The 18,507-nt window shown below is 55.5% G+C and overlaps 7 protein-coding genes across 7 annotated transcripts; 3 read left to right on the forward strand and 4 right to left on the reverse strand.

The window, feature by feature from the left end:
- Nucleotides 1-358: 358 nt before the first annotated feature.
- Nucleotides 359-1,013, forward strand: CHGG_05581 (uncharacterized protein; the record flags this gene model as incomplete). The annotated part of the gene is made up of 2 exons (XM_001221675.1): nucleotides 359-430; nucleotides 501-1,013. The coding sequence occupies 2 exons, from the start codon at nucleotides 359-361 to the stop codon at nucleotides 1,011-1,013; spliced, it is 585 nt and encodes a 194-aa protein (XP_001221676.1).
- A 607-nt stretch (nucleotides 1,014-1,620) lies between these two features.
- On the reverse strand, nucleotides 1,621-2,982 carry CHGG_05582 (uncharacterized protein; the record flags this gene model as incomplete). The annotated part of the gene is made up of 3 exons (XM_001221676.1): nucleotides 1,621-2,565; nucleotides 2,621-2,875; nucleotides 2,953-2,982. The coding sequence occupies 3 exons, from the start codon at nucleotides 2,980-2,982 to the stop codon at nucleotides 1,621-1,623; spliced, it is 1,230 nt and encodes a 409-aa protein (XP_001221677.1).
- Nucleotides 2,983-4,154: 1,172 nt separating this feature from the next.
- CHGG_05583 (uncharacterized protein) lies at nucleotides 4,155-5,018 on the reverse strand (the record flags this gene model as incomplete). The annotated part of the gene is made up of 3 exons (XM_001221677.1): nucleotides 4,155-4,617; nucleotides 4,677-4,885; nucleotides 4,950-5,018. 3 exons carry the CDS (start codon nucleotides 5,016-5,018, stop codon nucleotides 4,155-4,157), a joined length of 741 nt encoding a protein of 246 aa, XP_001221678.1.
- Nucleotides 5,019-6,396: 1,378 nt separating this feature from the next.
- On the forward strand, nucleotides 6,397-9,036 carry CHGG_05584 (uncharacterized protein; the record flags this gene model as incomplete). The annotated part of the gene is made up of 1 exon (XM_001221678.1): nucleotides 6,397-9,036. One exon carries the CDS (start codon nucleotides 6,397-6,399, stop codon nucleotides 9,034-9,036), a length of 2,640 nt encoding a protein of 879 aa, XP_001221679.1.
- An 868-nt stretch (nucleotides 9,037-9,904) lies between these two features.
- On the reverse strand, nucleotides 9,905-11,167 carry CHGG_05585 (uncharacterized protein; the record flags this gene model as incomplete). The annotated part of the gene is made up of 3 exons (XM_001221679.1): nucleotides 9,905-10,423; nucleotides 10,479-10,994; nucleotides 11,165-11,167. The coding sequence occupies 3 exons, from the start codon at nucleotides 11,165-11,167 to the stop codon at nucleotides 9,905-9,907; spliced, it is 1,038 nt and encodes a 345-aa protein (XP_001221680.1).
- Nucleotides 11,168-14,047: 2,880 nt separating this feature from the next.
- CHGG_05586 (uncharacterized protein) lies at nucleotides 14,048-14,991 on the forward strand (the record flags this gene model as incomplete). Its single annotated transcript, XM_001221680.1, has 2 exons — nucleotides 14,048-14,189; nucleotides 14,255-14,991. The coding sequence occupies 2 exons, from the start codon at nucleotides 14,048-14,050 to the stop codon at nucleotides 14,989-14,991; spliced, it is 879 nt and encodes a 292-aa protein (XP_001221681.1).
- Nucleotides 14,992-15,379: 388 nt separating this feature from the next.
- CHGG_05587 (uncharacterized protein) lies at nucleotides 15,380-16,879 on the reverse strand (the record flags this gene model as incomplete). The annotated part of the gene is made up of 2 exons (XM_001221681.1): nucleotides 15,380-16,244; nucleotides 16,320-16,879. The coding sequence occupies 2 exons, from the start codon at nucleotides 16,877-16,879 to the stop codon at nucleotides 15,380-15,382; spliced, it is 1,425 nt and encodes a 474-aa protein (XP_001221682.1).
- Between the last annotated feature and the right edge of the window lie 1,628 nt (nucleotides 16,880-18,507).

An 18,507-nucleotide genomic window follows, 5' to 3' on the forward strand; every position in this document is an offset into this window, starting at 1 on the left:
TACCACCTACACAGTAGGTACTGTTTCGAGCTTCCTGTGTCAAAGGTGTGGGGCGAGAGCTCCCCGCATCCGGTGGACCCCACTGAAATGCGCCGCGGAACTCTCCGCAAGAGCACCAAAACTCCAACCGAGATCCTCGACGGTTCAACGCCGAGCAGCGATCTCCAGAGAACGAACCTAGTGGTCACCACAGGTACAAAACTACTTGTCTTGCCGAATCTCTTGCAAGTACCAGGACGACCACTGACCTCGTTTTTCTCCGCTCCAATTCTGCAATCCCGACGGTCGGCCTCACGCGACACGGGTCCTTTCCTCACTCACTACCCCAAACCAGCCACCCTCCCCCGAAACGGTCAAGATGCCCTACTACGCAAAATCCGAAGACTGGCTACACCAGTCTTCCCTCCTCCTCCAAGCCCGTCCTTTAACAGTATGCACCTCCCCACCTTCTAACTCCTATCCCATCACCCTCACTAACCACACGCACCCGCCCAACACAGACACGCATCACAACCCGCTACCACCTCAAGCCCGCCCGACGAGTCCCCAAACCCAAAAAATCCACCGACGCAGACGCCACCACCACAACAACCCCCCCAGCAGCACCCAAAAACCAACAACAACAACAACAAGCAGAAACCGACGCTAAGCCCCCGCGCGGCCACCTCGTGCTCAAGACCTACGACGCACACAGCGGCGTGACGCTCAAGTACAAGACCTCCAAGGCGGCCGAGGTGACGCGTCTGGTGCAGATGCTGGGCACGCTGGGAAGGGGCATGGCTGGGTTGGCTGCTACTACTACTGCTGCTGTTGAGAATGTGGCAGGGGCAGGGGCTGGGGCAGGGGGGGAGGATGAGGTTATGGTGGATGTGTCTGGTGTGTCTGGTGGTGGTGAGGTGGGGAGTGGAGCGCAGACTCCGGTTGGGGGTGCTACTGCTGGTGGGAAGGAGCAGCAGCAGCAGCAGCAAGGGGGTGGGGGTGGTGGGAAGAAGAAGAAGAAGGGGAAGAAGTAGGGGGTGTTTGTTGTTGGACTGTTAAGGTTCTAGCTGCTTACTTAGATTTTGGGATGGGGGAATGGGGGGTTGGTAGAGCGGTAAATAAATTGGGGGTGTGTTAATGCAACATTTTGGCATAGGTATTTGACAGTGGGTGGTGTGGACACATGAACGGTGTCTGGGAGATGATGGATAATGTGAGGTTGTAAAGAGAACGGAGACAGAGACATGCGGTAACATTTGATGAGTCAAGGTCGGCGGAGAGAAAACCCAACGACAACCGTGTTGGGGCAAAGCACGCTCACCACAATTCACAGATCAATGGGACAAGTCATGTTCACAGTTTGATTCCTTGTATGAGAATCTACTCATACGTGCTTAAAGACGTTTTCCTCATCTCCATCGCATACCCTCATGAACCAGACCCAGGGGGCACCGCCCAACGCCCAACGCCACTATGCAAACACGGTTCCGCCCGCGCAGCATTTATACATGTGAAACAATATCCAACCTCTCCAACGAGGTGAACGTAAACCGACAACCCTGCCACCAGGAAAAGAGACCAAATATCGAGTGCAAGGGGGGTATTAAAGAGCAAGGAAAGACGCGGCCAAGGAGAGACGGCTTAGAAGTCGTCATCGAAAGTGAAGTCGCCACCGTTCTCGCCCTTCGCCTCCTCCACATCCTCCTGGGGCTTCTTGGTGCTGGCCATGACGCCGGCCTTCTGGTACTCGCCGACACGCTTCTCGAAGAAGTTGGTCTTGCCGCCAAGCGAGATGTTCTCCATGAAGTCGAAGGGGTTCGTCGACCGGTACACCTTCTCATTGCCAAGGGCGACGAGCAGGCGGTCGGCGACGAACTCAATGTACTGCTTCATCAGGTTGGAGTTCATGCCGAGCAGAGCGCACGGCAGGGCCTCGGTGAGGAACTCCTGCTCGATGCGGACGGCATCGACGATGATGTCCTCAATGATCTGCTTGCTGGGGCGGTTGTTGAGGTGCGAGAACAGCAGGCAGGCAAAGTCGGTGTGGAGACCCTCGTCACGCGAGATGAGCTCGTTGGAGAAGGTCAGGCCGGGCATGAGCCCGCGCTTCTTGAGCCAGAAGATGGACGCGAAAGCACCGCTGAAGAAGATACCCTCAACAGCAGCGAACGCGACCAGGCGCTGAGCGAAGGTGGACTTTTGGTCAGTGATCCACCGGAGGGCCCAGTCGGCCTTCTTGCGGATGGCCGGGATGGTGTCAATGGCATTGAACAGGTGGGTGCGCTGGGCAGGCTCCTTGATGTAGGTGTCGATGAGCAGAGAGTAGGTCTCGGAGTGGATGTTCTCCATCATGATCTGGAAGCCGTAGAAGCAGCGAGCCTCCGGGACTTGAACCTCGCCGCTGAAACGCTCGACCAGGTTCTCGTTGACAATGCCGTCTGACGCGGCGAAGAAGGCGAGGATGTGAGAGATGAAGTACTTCTCATCGTCGTTGATCTTGTTGTTCCAGTCGTGGAGGTCCTTGGAGAGGTCGATCTCCTCGGCGGTCCAGAAGGAAGCCTCGGCCTTCTTGTACATCTGCCAGATCTGAAGGGAATTGTCAGCACGTGGTCCACTTTACGTGCCAGGACACGTCGCGTACCTCGTGATACTTGATGGGGAACAGCACGAAGCGTTGCGGGTTCTCCTGGAGGAGGGGCTCATCGGCCTCGTCGGCCTTGATGGTGGGAGCCACCGCGGCGCTTGTCTCCTTCTTCTTCATGGTTGTGTTGGCGTCAATCTCTGCCTCGAGGGTGGCAAGGTCGGCGTCGAAGGGTGCGTTCTCCTTGTCGGAGGCGGAAAAGTTGAGCTTCTTGACGGGGGATTCCATCTTAAGTCCCTCAATGGCGGAAGCAGCCTGTAAGGTGGTACATGTTAGCTTCAGGCCTGGGTCGACGCGACGCGTAAAGCGGGAGCATGACGCGGGGCACTAACCTGCTTGGAAGGAGTGACCTGGGCAGTCATTGTGTGTGTGAAAGGGGGATTGGGTGTTGTGCAGACAAGATATGAGGGAATTGCCAAAGGTAAGATCTCGAGAGGCAATTGAATTGTTGGTGACGAAGAAATGGTTTGGAAAGTTGCTTGTGTAGACAAAGGATGGGATTTGGAGAGAGGGAGAACTGGAAGCGCGTCTCTTAAATGCTGCACGTCTGCACGTCTGCAACGCGAGAGACCCACTTTGTTAAATCTGTGCCGCAAGGGTTCGCGTCGACGCGACTTGGGTCCATCGTCCGGCCCTGGCAAATGCGGCGTCAACAGAACACCAGCCCAGCCCCCTCGGTCATGGATTTACCCCAGGCATTGATCCACTTGTGTCCTGGAAGCCTGGCCAGCATTGCCTCGCCTTTATCAGATCTTCGGAGCTCCGAGACAATTGGTCGGCGCAACCTTCGAGCCAAGAGCCGTTTTCGCACTTGCCCAAGCCATTCACAGCTCCACTATGACACACTCGAACCTCTGAAAGTTTGAACACGTACGCGATGACAAGGAGCTCAGGCAAAGTGGAGGTTGAGATTTTGGTTGACCTTAACACCGGTGAATCATTGAATTCAACCTCCTTCGTACGGAATACCAATTGCCAAAACTGGGGCTCAAACCTCCATTAGATTCCCCCTTTTCATTGCTCGTTTCAACTGCCCGTTGCTGGTGGTGGAGCTTCCACGCGCCTTGATCGACCCCATCGACGCCGAATTGAGCTGATCCCTGGGAACCCACTTGCGGAAGGCTTGGGCCTTGGGGAGACACGGCGACCCGCCGTCTCGTTTGTCATCGCGGCATAATCGCAACATCATCGCAACAGAGTTCCGGAACCCGGACATCCGAATCGCCTGACAATTTGAATCTTGCTTGCCACTTTCTTTAACATCCACTCCACGCCATGGGCCGGGCAACTCTGGGCATCGGCATCAATTATTAACCGCTCTCGATTCCACGTGTATTACAACGGCTGCCGCCATTGCCTTTCTAAACTATAAACCGAACGCTTAGGATATCTGTATTCTAAGAAATAACAAAAGAGAATAACGCAACGCTAATGCAATTCCATAATAGTGCCTTCCTCTTTGTGGTCAGTCTGAACCGGTCCCATCTACTGCACAGCAGGAATCCCTACGCTCGAACTCGGCTTGCTCCGGCACTCAGCGGTCCCTCGGGTCCCGCGCCTTCCCCGTTAAAGTCCGGCCCGGAGGCGGCATGGCCCTTTTCTGAGTCGGTGTCCGCGCCGGCGGGACTGCCGTGGGGGTTCTGGAAGACGGCTCGACCATGCGCATCGATTCCACGCCTTGCTCGACATCCTGGTCGTCTGGCCGCAGCTCGTCGGGCACCGGTATACTTTTGCCTCCGCCCTCGTCTTTGATCTCGCCTGCTAGGAGTACTTTGCCTTTCTCTGTCAGGTAGGAGTCGAGCAACCACGCGTTGCGTGTGTTGGCGCGGAACGTGAAGTCGACAAAGTCACCAAGGACGGGGATGAAACCGAACGCGAAATCCATGATGATGTATGTGATCATCCAGAGGTAGATGCGCTTTGGGAGGCCACCATCCACCTTGGAGGCTGTCCGGACTAACGACAGAGACATGAGAACCTCTAGGCCATCGCCGATGCTGGTAACGACAGTTAGCAAACCGCGCTCTCGAGGGCATGGGGAAGCACGCAGGCTTACAGAGGAATGAGACCCAGGATTGCCGACCACCCGAACCTCATGCCAAAGCAGCAGCAGTGGAACTTCTGGTCCCAATTGTAGGCCTTCCGCCGGACGTGCCTGAGGATTTCTTTGTCGTTTTCCGACAGGCCAGGTGGGGTAGGCCGCTCGTCTTCCTTCATCTTTATTTTGCCATTCTTTTGCACAGGGACCATATGCTTGTATGGGTTCTGTGATTGGGACTGTCGTTAGCACCGACACCATAAATTATCAGTGACATCTAGGTACACCCACCTCTGAGTTGGGGCTTTTTGTGCCGTTTTTGAGGGCTCTTTTGCCCAGCACTTTCAAAGCGGCGTTCATGGTGGGTGTCTTGGTCGCTGCGACAGCGAGATCTCGGGCTCTCTGTGTGTTGATGGGCAAGGCAAAAATCCTTCAAAAGAAAAGGTCGGGAATCTCGAGGGTAGCCAAGAAGATATAAAAAAAAACCGGCGCTTTGTTGGGGCCTGTGTGGTCGCTGGTTTGATTACTGTCGATCTGCGATGGTTGGGATTTGCTGTTGTATTGGTTGACGGCGGCGCTTTGTCGGTTTCAGGCGCGCGCTTGTGAGGCCTGAATTGGAAACAGCTTTGGCGCTGGCCTGGAGAATCCTAGCCCGGTCGTCTGGTCTTCGGGGCCTGGGGAAGAAGAGAAAAAGGTGTGCGAGCCGCTGATGGCTAACCGGCCATAGCCCTTTTCATTTATGCATTGCATTGGTCTCATGGTTGCGGCTAGTTCGATCATCAAACGAAGCTTGACTGGTGGGTGTGCAACTCAAAACTCACTCAGACCCTGCTTCGTGCGATGACGTCCAGGAGGTCTCCCAGTCCCGTGCCCCTGTTAAGTGGGTGGCCTCCCTCTGCTGCCAAGGGATCGGGTTGGAATCTGAGAATCTGACTGGGGAAGCTGCTTGGGGACCAATGCACCGCCACAGATCTGGAGCTGTGGCTTGCGTACTCTACGCTTTGCGACTCTGGAATGTGGCGACAGCTTGAATTGGTGGGCGGGGATCCATGCCACCATGGCCACCCACCCACACATCTCCATCCCCAACGCAACCACCATGTCGTGAGTCCTGGAGTGGAGACAAACGCATGCCATCCACAGCTGCACACGTCGCAAGTCAGTTTTGCCCATTCTGACCCGCAGGTGACATCCACGGCGCCCAAACCTCCTCAATCTCAACACTGACGGGCATATTTGCAACTACCGGATCGAAGCGTGCCCTACAGCCATTGGCTGAGCGCGTTTGTACCTGTTTTGTTGTCTCTCGTCGCATTTTGGTGGGGAAGTTTGTTGCAGCTGCCAGTCCCCGCCCCTCGATCCCGAGCTCGACAGCACCTAACCTGACAACCTTGCGAGTCCCACGATTCGGGGCCTTACCTTTTCATATTACCTACCCGATTACCCTATAAACTAATCCTTCCAACGGCCAACCACCGCCGTGGATATGCTCGATACAAGACATCGCCATGGCCGAAAACAAGATGCAACTCGAAGACTGTGGGTTGATTCTGTCGCATGCCTTTGTGACCCCCGACCGACTGACTGGCTGCTAGGGTTGGACGACCTTTGCGTCCGTTTTATCATCCACCTTCCAAAAGAGGATCTCTCGTCAGTCGCGCGTATCTGTTTCCAAGTTGAAGAGGCACAATGGTTCTACGAAGATTTCATCCGACCGCTGGATCCCACCCTGCCGTCCATGTCCCTCCGGAGTTTCTGCCTTCGCATATTCCAGCACTGCCCCCTGCTCGCTCCCTTCTCCGCCGAGAACCACATGCGCGCCTTCGAAGAGTTCATGCAATACAAGACAAGAGTCCCAGTCAGGGGTGCCATCCTACTGAACGAGGCGATGGATTCGACGGTGCTCGTCAAGGGCTGGAAGAAGGGCGCAAATTGGAGCTTCCCCAGAGGCAAAATAAACAAGGACGAAGACGACCTCGACTGTGCCGTCCGTGAGGTGTACGAGGAGACCGGCTTCGATATTAAGCAAGCCGGCCTAGTACCAAGAGAGGACGAGGTCAAGTATATTCAGATCTCTATGAGGGAGCAACAGATCCGCCTCTATGTTTTCCGCAACGTCCCTATGGATACCGTCTTTGAGCCGAAGACGCGGAAAGAAATCAGCAGGGTTGAGTGGTATAAGTTGTCGGAGCTGCCCGCTTTCCGAAAAAAGGGAAACAATTCTCACGATGACGCTGCCGCCGCGTCCAATGCGAACAAGTTCTACATGGTCGCCCCATTTCTGGTGCCCCTGAAGAAATGGGTGGTTCAGCAGAAGAAAAAGGACGGTACGCGCGTGGCTGCCCCTCACCTAGCCACCCACCATCAGACCGAAGAACCTCTCACCGAAGACGACATCGGTGCTCATCTCGAACCTGTACCTGCGTCTTCGAATGGCGCGCCCGCGATCGAGACAATGGAAGGTGCTACGCGCGAACTCCAGCGCCTCCTTAATGTTCAACAACCGACCCAGGGTGTGCAGATGAGTCCGTCGGCTTCGAGCGCTGACAAGGGGGGAGCTCTGATGGCGCTTCTGCAAAAGAGCGCAGAGATGCAGCCACAGCAAAACCCGCAGCAAGCGCCCCAACCTGAGGGCCAAATCCCACATGCACCATCGGATCTCACCTACACGAATGCCCCCGATCCGAACGCCCCCCACCACCATCCAACGCAGAGGGAACCAGCTTTGAATTACCAGCAACCGCCGAACTTCCCCATCCCACCAACCTCCATCCAGAGCGCGGCTGCCGGGTATTACACCCAAGGCCAAGCACCTGCTCAGGTGATGCCCCAAATCTACGGTCGCAACCCGTTCGTGAACCCAGCACAGCAGCAGCGCAACGAGCCGGTCCTTCTCCATCCGCAACCACTACCGCCGCAAGTGCAGCAGTCCATTCTCACTAGGGGTATTCTGCCGACTCCGGCGCTTCTAGAAGCGGTCGGTCAAGGCCGGCAACCTGCTCAACAGGATGGCCAACAGATTCACTACGGCGGCCCGCATACTCAGCCAGCTGGCCAAAATTCTCAGCAAGGCGGCCCTCATCTTCATTTAGGCGGTCCGCATATTCAGCATGGTGGATTGAATTCGTTCACTTCTCGTCCGAATGATACCTACGCGCCTCAGCAGCATGCTGCGAAGCCGGCTCAGCTGACGGGCCATGCAATGACGCTGCTGAGCGCTTTCAAGAACAGCAGTCCTCGAGAAAATATTGAAAACAAATCCCGCGAGAATTCGCCACATGACAGTGCGTTTGCACCAACAAACAATCAGCACCAGTATCAGCCAGCGCCTTGGGCAAATGTGCCGATCACGCAGGCACCAAATCCCGCCGCGCAATATCTACCTCAGCACATGGCACCCGCTGGGCCGATGAGGACTTCGCCCCGCGCAATGCAACCCTCGGAACCCCAGCCCGGACCCAAACCTTCCCAGCCAGCCGACACACATCGGACGGCACTATTGGATATGTTCAAGAAGGGTAGCCCGAGGTCGCCCTTGAGCAATGAGATTAGGATGCAACCTAGCAAGACACAACAGAGCCCAGGGTTTGCAAGGAAGGACGAGCCAGCCAGCCCTTCCTACAAGGCACCATCGGCAGCCGAGGTGATTGCGCAGGCTTCCGAGGCCAACGGTGGGCCCGTGAGAATGAATCCCGAGCTCAACCTGCCATACAGGGCCGTCCAGATTCTGAGTCGCCCGAAGCAGGGCGAGCAGGGCAAGTCGCAAGAATACACAAGCACAATGGCCCAAATGCAGCGTCTTCAGCAGCGCTTCAGCCCGCACGACTCATCTCGGCAGGATGCGAGAAATGCAGCCCGGCAAGGCCTCCCCTCCCCGAGAGACCGTGGCTTCTTGCAGCAAGCGGAACATGAAGCCAAGCGGTCCCCCCAGCCCAACTATGCGGCTGCCCATGCTGCCAGCCTCCCGTATGCGCAACAGCCCCTGTCCAGCCCGCATTCCAGCCCCTCGTTTCAGCAGCAACTGCACCAACAGCCCCCGGCGGTGGACCAGCGTCGCAATGACTCGAATTCGGAACAAAAGCAGAAACTGCTCTCGCTCTTTAGCAAAGAGCAACAGCACCAACAACAGCGGCCGCAGCGTGATTCCCCGGCCAGCACCACAGCCGAAGAGAAGGGCAAAGGGAAAGAGCCCGCAGGCACCGGCAGCACGCCCCGGTCGCGCGTGGCGTCGTTTGCCTCGGCCGGCGGCAACGAGCCCGCCATCACCGGCGCCGGCAGCTCGGCGACGTCGCGCCGCGGGAGCCAGACGCCCATCTCGCCGGCGGACCGGAACTTCCTCTTGTCCTACCTGGAGTCGGTGACGGGCGTGGGCCGGTAAAAAGGAAAGGCATGTGTGGGCCGGGCCTGACCTGGCCTGGCCTGGCATGGGTGGGGTTTTGTGCATCAGGCGTCACGGCGTTCCCCGGTTGGTATGCATCGCATGGTCTGGATTCCGAGGTTTAGGTAGGTGGCGCACTGCACGACTTCGTTGCTGGAGAACGGTTGATGGACCCTGGTTAGCAGAAGACAGGGAAGGGAAGATCGGGTTTCTTCATTCATGGAGGAGGGGCGTGGGCGAGGCAGCAATGCTGCGTTTCTCTTATGCCATCAGCGGGTAGACTCAGAAACTATCCATATCATACATGGTCAGTCTAACGAGCGTTGATTTATCTTTTTGGTGTTTATTGCATCGTGGTTGTGTGAGCATGGATGTGACATACCGTTACATTGTTACACGGCTGCCAAGATAACCTTCTCGGCAGTTGCGGTGGGGCCACGGCGATCACCCGTTATGTCATGACGTAACTAATACAGAGAGCCGAAAACACCACCCCTCCAGGCCGGACATGCTGGAAAGAAACCATGTCGACCAGGAACGGTGTAATCCCAGAACGGAAGGATTTCAAACAACGAAATCACCGACGGCAAAAGTCATGATTTGTTGGGACAACAGCATAATAGTGGCGTGGTAGATGCACCTTCCAAGGGAAGATATGGCTTTGCGTTGCTGGGTAATCCCCGTTCATGGGCGCTTTACCATAAAAGCCTTAGGGAACTAACCATGGGTATCCTTTAACGCCTGCCACTAGTGTGAAATGAAACATATCCCCCGTGCTCTCTGTCTCTAAGTCACCTTAGGCTACCACGGTTTCTCCGCGCCCGACTCATGGAAAAGTGATGCCGGCGAGGTAGTGGGACATCGGCTTCTACGCCGTGATCCCTACCGAATTCTTCGTCTGAAACGTCGCCGCAATCTCATCGTCGTCGTCGTCGTCGAGATTCAACAGCTGGAAGCGGTTGTGGACTGCCGGAAACCCCTTCTTGAGTGGCGCCATCTCCTTGCGCGCCCTGGGCGCTGGTTGCGGGTATGGTTGGGCGCATTCGTCAACGTCGTAGTTGATCTTCTTGCCCTTGTACCTGCTGTTGTTTCTGTCAGCTTCCAAACGATGAGATGGTTGCAAGGATACATACAGCCTGCTCAACATGCACTGACGTGCGGAAATGGCGTTGTGGACTGAGTTAAGGCCAATGTGGCAGTTGCGGCCGATGAACTCGATCTTGACTACGACCAAGTTGTGGATGTGGTCCAAGTCCTCACGGATGATCTCCTCAGTATGCCTATTGTCATACCCCTGAATCACCAGGTTACGACTGGCACCCGTGCCGATTTTGTTCGCGACGTGGCCCGCGAGGACGAATTGGCGATCGTTCCACTTAACTTCGATCTATGCAAGACGTCAGCAGTCGCCCAAACTAGCAAGATGGCCCAAGCCCACTCACCCTCTTGTTTCTAATGTACAGGTCATGTCGGCGGACATGGTCATAGAACTCCTTGGCGTCCACGGATCTAAGGAAAGATACCATTGCGCAGCGGTCATGGCTACGTAGAAATATGTCCACCAGCATCCCACCACGCACAGCGTTGACGATGTCAGCATGGGTCGTGCCCTCGGCGAGGTGCGAAAGCTGGAGCGTGCGAACGCATTGTCGCTCAAAGTGCTGACGCTGACCCTGAGGTTTGGCGTAGTTAGCGCCAAGGGGGCCCTCGATAGGGGACTCGGTGTCGCTGGCACCATTCTCGTCGTCTTCGTCGTCGTCCACGTTGCCGTCGGCCCATGTAGAGCGGTCCTGGTAACGATTATGATGCCCATTGTGCGGCACCTCCTTCGGCGGGCTGCACGCGCCTGGCGGCGCAGGCGTGTAAAGTCGGGCCCCTCCGTCCTCGTTCGGGTCCGCCTTTGGGGCCATGGGCGTCTTGGCGCCCCCTTGAATGGCCTCATCGTCCTTGCTGAGAAGCTGTCACCCATTAACCGCTGTTCTGGTGCGCCATTCGTACTCGACATCGTTAGGATCATACATCTACCGTCTCCGCTCCGACACCGCCGCGGAGAAGGTTCCGCCTGAGATTTTCTAAGACAGTCAGTTAACAATTCCATCTAGAGCCGACGTCCGGGGAAGAAACATACCATATTGTCTAGCGACAAACATAAGACTGTCATATTCGGCCCGCGAAATGACGACGGAGGCAAGGTGCCCGTTTGCCTTTGGTGAATCGGTATTCTTACAATGGTTAGGACGGTCGAATGCATCGGTTTGGCAAAGACAAGCGCACTGGGAGACCTACAAACTGCGCCCTATGCATGGCCACGGCGCGGGCAGGTTAGCTTTGGGCACCCCGGCAAAATATATGGAGGTAACCTTGAATGATAGGTCGGTCGGGTGGGCAGGATAGTACAAGAAACGTACCTTCGAACGAGAGTATCGAAATACTCACGGTCGATAGTCACCGCTGTGCTGCTTGAAGACGACATGCTGCCCACGGCCTGGAAAAGGAAAAGGCCGATAGAAAGAAGCGAGTAAAAGGTTGGATGTTGGAGGGGCGTCTCCCGTTTGAAGAGCTCGCCCAAAAATGGAGCGGCCGCCCTCCCAGACGGAATCTGTTGGTTGGTCCTGGGGGAGGAGGTACCGCGTATGACAAGCGATTACCGGAAGCAGCTGCAGTGGTCAGGTCGCGCTATCTAACCATTGCTAACCTATCCTGGTTCGTAATTCCTTAATCTTCACGTGTGATCTGCTGCAGCGGCAGGCATTACGCGCTGAGTTGGCACACGGACCACCACTTGGTTAATGCTAATAACGTTCCAGGCCAGGCTTCGGCCGAAGCTCAGAGACAAGCATCCACGGGTTCCCAGGTCCTGAGTTGCTCAAGTCACAGTGGAAGCCATGTTTCCCGCAAGAAAACCATTTCACAGCGATCTCGAAAATGCGCTCAAAACATGCTCAAGCTGGGTTTCCAATTCATGACGGCGGAATTGGCGGGGGACTTTCCAGGTCCATTTTCGCAATGGATTGTGTCATCAACTACCAGGATGGCCAATATTCTCCATCACCTGTTTGCAGACCTCATCATCATCACTTGCCTCTCCACCTTCGACTCCAGATTTAGGAACCATGGACTTAGGTACCTAGGTAGTTAGCGTAGCGCGCCACTAGTGGATCAAAGCTGAGAGAGAGAGAAAGAGAGAGGGCAAAAAAAGGTAAATATGAAACGTAAACATGGTGGAAGAGCACGAAGACGTACGTGGTCGATATAAGGTATTTGGTATGAAAAGGCTAATGGTCAAACGGGTGTTTCTTACCATCATCTTGCATTAGCTTGCTTCAGAAGACCGGATTTTGAAGCTTGGAAATGAATTCGAAAGTGCGAGTCAGTTGAGGACACACATCAGTTTGAATAAAATGTTCCCCGTCAGAGACCTTTTCCATTCCACCGGCAGTTGTGCAAACACCTCGTCACACATGGCTTGACGATCCCCACTGCATAGGTAATTATGTCATGAACAAAAAGAAAGGTTGGCGGAGCGGATTTGGTAAGGCTGTCTGAGCTTGTTTGCATGGGTCCCTGTAAACAACCCTCGGCCGGCGCGGACGGCACTGTCTGGCACGCAGCGAATTCCAGTCCTGGCGTGGTGTCGGCGGCGCATGCCCCGAGCCTCAACCTGCTGCTGGTGGCCAGGCAGCAAGCATACTTGTAGAACGAGAAAAAGTTGAAGCCTACGCACGCGATGGATTGCGGCAAAGGTTTCATGGCGGCAGGTCTCCGCAGCCTTGCAGTGGAGGGGAAGGACCGGCTGTCGGTGACAGAAAAGCAAAAGAAAATGCTCGAAGTCTCACTGGCAGAAGCCGGTCCTAATAATATTAAGACGCATCGGCAGTGGCGATCGTGATCGTCCGGCAGGTGAAGAGCCCTCCCGTCTTGGGATAAACTATTGCTGCTTGGTAGGTACTGGGGCCAGCAGCACCTGAACGAACTCTGCGCCACGAACAAGAAAAGTCGATGGAAAACATGGCATCAGCGTCGTGGATGGCATCCAATTCTCGTGTTCCAGGTTTGAGGAACCACTAAAAATAATGCTGCGTGCCACACAATGCTTTCTTCCCCCGGCAGCTCCACCAAATACGAACCCGGTCTGTGTTGGCTTGGAGATTCCTCGGCACCTCTGGCCAAAAAAAGCCGAACTGAAAGGCAAAACAAGAAAATAAGAAAAAAGAAATAAGCCATAAGAAATCGAGAAAAAGCGATGAAATGGAACAAGTGAGTAAAATAAAAATTAGAGGAGTAAAGGAATATTCAGCAGAGTAGATATGGTTCTTTTAGAGCCTTTGGATGGCTTTCGTTTCGTTTCTCTGGTTGAGGTTTGGTCGACACTTCAGTTGGAATCCGGCTTTTTTTGTTCGCAGGGTGACAATTCAGTTGGCAACCTGGTTGATTGGGACAAGATCCATCCCAGCGCCACTCGGGCCTGGACTCAGCCCGGGTCTTCCGCTCCTGCCATTGGGTGGGACGCCCCGAGCGCATCCATCGGTTGGTCAAGCGCTCGACAGATCGCATCAAAGTCGACCTGGGGCGCCTCCATTCCAACCATCTCCCGATCATCAACTCGCTGCATTGCTTCCAGAGCCATCAGGGCCCCTCGTTTACCACCTGTTTCTTCAGCAACCACACTCGCTTCGTTTGCTTTCCTGAAGTGCAAAACACCCTATCGACAGTTTGAAGATACCCGCAACTCCCCGGTTTCGTCTGGTGTTCCCATCGTCTTGTTTTTCTCCACACCATTTCGCGCGGGCCTAAATTTTGGCCGACCTAGTAATAGGGGCTACCCGCGCCAACGCCGTGCCACGCCCGTGTTCCGGCCATTGTTCCCCCAACACCGCAGACCAAATTCTCCGGTGTTAGACAAGTTTTTTTTTTCGGGTCGAACTGTGAGGTCTGGGGGATTGAAGAGCTCGGGCACGGTCCGCACTATCGTTTTTTGGTCTTCCTCACCAACCCCCAACAACTCCCCGCCATGAAGTCTCCTCTATCCGTCAGCCAGTTGGCCGTGGCCCTGCTCTCCTTGACTCCTGCAGTTTCTGCGTTGGCATGGCCAAGATGGCTTCCAGAGCTTGACTCGTTAGTTGTTCGGCAAGATGATGGTTCATCTCAAAATGGTATGCATCCACCCAGCGCCCGCCCTGCTGATGCAATCGCGTACCTAACATACACTTGCCTACAGAAGCACCTGCTGCCTCGCAAACAGCATCATCCAACCCCCCCAACAATAACGACGACAATGAAGACTCAAAGACGACATCTTCTCGCGATCCTTCGGAACCGATTCAAACAAACCTCAACACGGGCGGCATCACGCAGACGGGAACCGTGCGGCAAACAGGCAACGCCACGCGCACGCGCGCGCCCAAGAAGACCGAGTTCGACCCCCAGGACCCCGTCGGTGGCGTGGTGATGGTGACGCCGGGAGTATTCGACGGCACCCAGCTGTACAAGATCGGCGACTACGTGACGTGGGGGTGGAACTACACCAACTTGCAGGCTACGCCGACGGCCATCGACCTCTACGTCAAGTGCAGCAAGGTACCGCAACCGTGGACCCTGACGCAGAACATGTCATTCACCGATCCCGGCACCTACACCTGGGACACGGAGAAGTTCCAGAAGAGCAACGTTGCCAACCCGCTGTTGACGGAGCAATACACGCTGGTGATCGCCGACGCCGACGGCGGCATCAGCGCCACTCCCGAGCCGGGATACCTCGCCCCGTTCTCCCTGTTCTACTTTGGGCTGTACGAGAAGCAGGACTATCATGACAACAACGACGGATACCAGTGCGCCTCGTGCAGCGGCGCCGGGTCCGGCATGGACAACCGCGCGGTGGGTACTGCGGTTGTTATGAGTGCCGTTACTGTTCTCAGCTTTACCTGGTTTGTTTCCGGCCTGGGAGCGATTTTTTAATTTAGCCCTAGAGGCTGAGGAGTGAGGAGCGGTGGGAGAGACGGAGAGGATGGTTGTGGCAGCGGATATGTCTTGTAATGTGTTTTAGGGACAGGATATGACCGAGGTTTTGGTCCCGGTCTTTCCACTATCATGGAGTGCAAAGAGCGGAAAGGGCGTTGGATCGAGTACTGTTTGCATTTTATCTGGATATTTTTTTGCCCAGGCCGGGCTCAGAGCTCGGAAACAAAGAGTCGAGAAGGAGAGCATTTGTTGCATGTATTTTCTTGCTCACGACACCACTGCATATATATTATTAGGTAGCTTAATGAAGCATCCCTTTTGGATTACATGTGTGCCCGCCATGAGGCTATCCAAACATTATGGTTGTCCTCTGGAGAAGACGGCTCTACACCATCCGCAGTGAGAACCCCCCTCCCCTCTCCTCCCTCTCCCTCCCCGAGAAAATCCCACTGAAATCCACCGCCCCAAAATCCGCCGCCTGCTGGCCCCGTATGGGCGCATTCGGCGTCTCTCGCCTCCGCCTCCTCTCCTGTCCAGCCTTGCTCGGAAAAGTCGGAAACATGGCCTCCTGCTTCGGCTTCGGGTCCTGCCCAAAGTACTCATGCGCCAACATCTCCTTCGCCGTCGGCCGCCTGTCCGGGTCCAGCGCCAACAGGCCATTCAACAACCCCACGCCCGCGGCCGTAAGCAGCGGGAACTTGGCGCGTATGGCCGACCCAACCGCCCTCCCGTTCGTCATCGTCGTCGCCGACGGCAGCCGCAGCGCGCGCGCGTTGGGCAGCCGCCGGAAGCCCGGCCAGGTGTCGTCGGTCGGCGTCCCGCACAGCTCGAAGATCTTGGCCAGCTCGTCCACCTCGTTGCGCCCCTGCAGCAGCGGCTCGCGCGTCAGCAGCTCCCCGAAGATGCACCCCACGCTCCACATGTCCACGGCGCCGCCGTACCGCGCCGCGCCGAGGAGGAGCTCGGGCGCCCGGTACCACAGCGTGACGACGAGCTGGGTCAGTTTGGGCGCCGGGTCGCCCACGTATCGCGCCATGCCGAAGTCGGCGATCTTGAGCTGCCCGCGGTTGTTGAGGAGGAGGTTGGAGGTTTTGAGGTCGCGGTGCAGGATCCAGTTGTCGTGGAGGTAGGCTACGCCCGAGGCGAGTTGTTGGAGGAGGGTTTTGACTTCGGATGCGAGGAACGGCTCGGGCATGTCTTCGAGGATGGATTTTAGATCGTGTTCGAGGAATTCGAGGACGAGGAAGATGCTGGAGAAAGATGCGGGGGTTAGCTACTGGAGTCGGCATCCCGGGTGGGTGTGGTGCTGTTGGGAGGTGCTATACTTTTCGATTTTGCTCGTGTCATCCCCTACGACCACCTCCTGCAGCTTGACCACATTCCGGTGGTCGCAGTCTTTTAAAATCTGGATCTCGCGCAGCCCCGTGATGGGTAGCCCCCCACGGTCTCTGGGGTCTATCTTCAGCCTCTTGAGTGCCACCACTTTGCCCGTCGCGACCTCCTTAGCCCGCGACACCCAGCCGTAGGCGCCCTCCTCGATGTCGTTAAGTTTGTTGTAGTTCTCGACGCTGCGGGACCTGCCGAACGCGCCGCCATAGAAGCGCAACAGTTTCGGCGCGTCGTTGCTCTCGTTAGATTGCCCGGTGGCTTGCGCTGCTTCGCGCTCTGGTGATATCCTTCGCCGTTTCGCCGGAGGCCCGTTGGTGCTGTCGCCTTCTTGTTGTGCCGCGGCCGCGGCAGCTTCCCTCGCTTGCTTCTCAGCCTCGAGCTTGCGTGCCTTCGCCGCCTTCAATCGTTTCTTTTCCTCCTTCTCCTTCTTCAGCTGTGCTTCGAGTGCTGCATCCGCCTCATCATCTGCCCATCGTGATTTTGTCTTGCTCGACATCGCACCAAAAATTAGCCGTAAGTTGAGGTGTAATCAAGTTGTTTTGCGAATTCGGAAGGCTTATGAAAATGCTGGTGTTTGCAAACAGAGGGTCCAGCAATGTCGTCATAACGACCGTGTTTAAAAAAAAACCTATGCTGCTCGTAACTAGTTAACTAGTTAACGTAATCTATCACCTTTCCGGCCACACCACCTTTCCGGCCACTTTCCAGCCCCGCACCCCACCACGTCGACTTTGGACGCACCTCTCGGCTCCATCGTGCCCGGCAAAATGCCAAAGCCTCTGCAGCACGAAGATAGGATCCAATTAGCGGTTGAGGCGTTACGTTTGGGCCAAATCCAAACCATTCGCAAGGCTGCAGCTGCATTTGACGTACCGAAGTCGACTCTTCATGAACGCGTCAAAGGCGGTGCTACGCGTCAACAAGCGCAAGTCAAGAGTCGAAAACTACTCCCAACTGAAGAAGCAGCCTTGATTCAATGGACCGAGTCATTGGACGACCGTGGGATGTCGCCGACGATCGGTTATATCCGACAGATGGCTGACCTTCTTCTCCGCGAGCGTGGAGGCTTCACTTTACTCGACGCGTCTCTTACATCCACCCCGGTCCCGGCAATGACTGTCGGCGAGAACTGGGTCCAGCGGCTTCTTCATCGGCATCCCCATCTGAACACAAAGTATTCTAGGAAGTACGACTATCAACAAGCCTTATGCGAGGACCCAGAGAAAATTTCAGCGTGGTTTGCATGAGTGCAAAAGACCATCAACGAATATGGTGTTCTTGACAACGACATCTACAACTTTGACGAAACTGGTTTCCAGATGGGTGTTGCAAGCACGTCTAAAGTGGTCACTCGATCTGACCGACGGAATCGACCTGTTGTTATCCAGCCGGGAAATCGAGAGTGGACAACTGTCATCGAGTGCATTAACGCATCCGGCTGGAGTGTTGACCCGATGATTATCTTTGAAGGAAAAGTCCACATTTTGTCGTGGTACGACGGCTCAGTGCTGCCAAAGATATGGCGTAATGGAGTCAGCGATAACGGCTGGACAACCGATGAGCTTACCTTCGAGTGGCTTCGAGAAGTCTTCGAGCCACAAACTCGAAAACGGACTGTTGGTCGATATCGGCTTCTTATTCTCGATGGTCATGGAAGTCATTCGACGCCTGCATTCGACAAATTCTGTACTGAGCATCGGATCCTTACAGAGTGCATGCCTCCGCACTCGTCGCACCACCTCCAACCTCTTGACGTCAGCTGTTTCGCTGTGCTGAAGCGGACGTACGGCGACCTTGTCAAAGCGATGATAGCACTCGGGGTTTATCACATCGACAAACCAAGGTTCCTCGAACTGTTTCTTGAAGCTCGGAAAAAGACGTTCAGCACAAGGAACATCGTAAGTGGCTTTAGGGCTACAGGGCTCTTGCCTCTCGATCCAACTCAGGTTCTTTGTCGGCTACAAACCAGGATACGGACACCGAACCCCCCTCCTACCCCTATCCAACCGCCAAGTCTGCGTCTCAAAACGCCAGTAAACATAGTCGAGCTTGACTCTCTCCAGAGGAAACACCAGAGAGAGATAAGTCCCACGGATCAGGCGCTTCAGAAAATCATCAAGGGCT

This window comes from Chaetomium globosum, genomic scaffold (genome assembly GCF_000143365.1).
Source record: "Chaetomium globosum CBS 148.51 scaffold_3 genomic scaffold, whole genome shotgun sequence".
Taxonomy (NCBI): Eukaryota; Fungi; Ascomycota; class Sordariomycetes; order Sordariales; family Chaetomiaceae; genus Chaetomium; species Chaetomium globosum.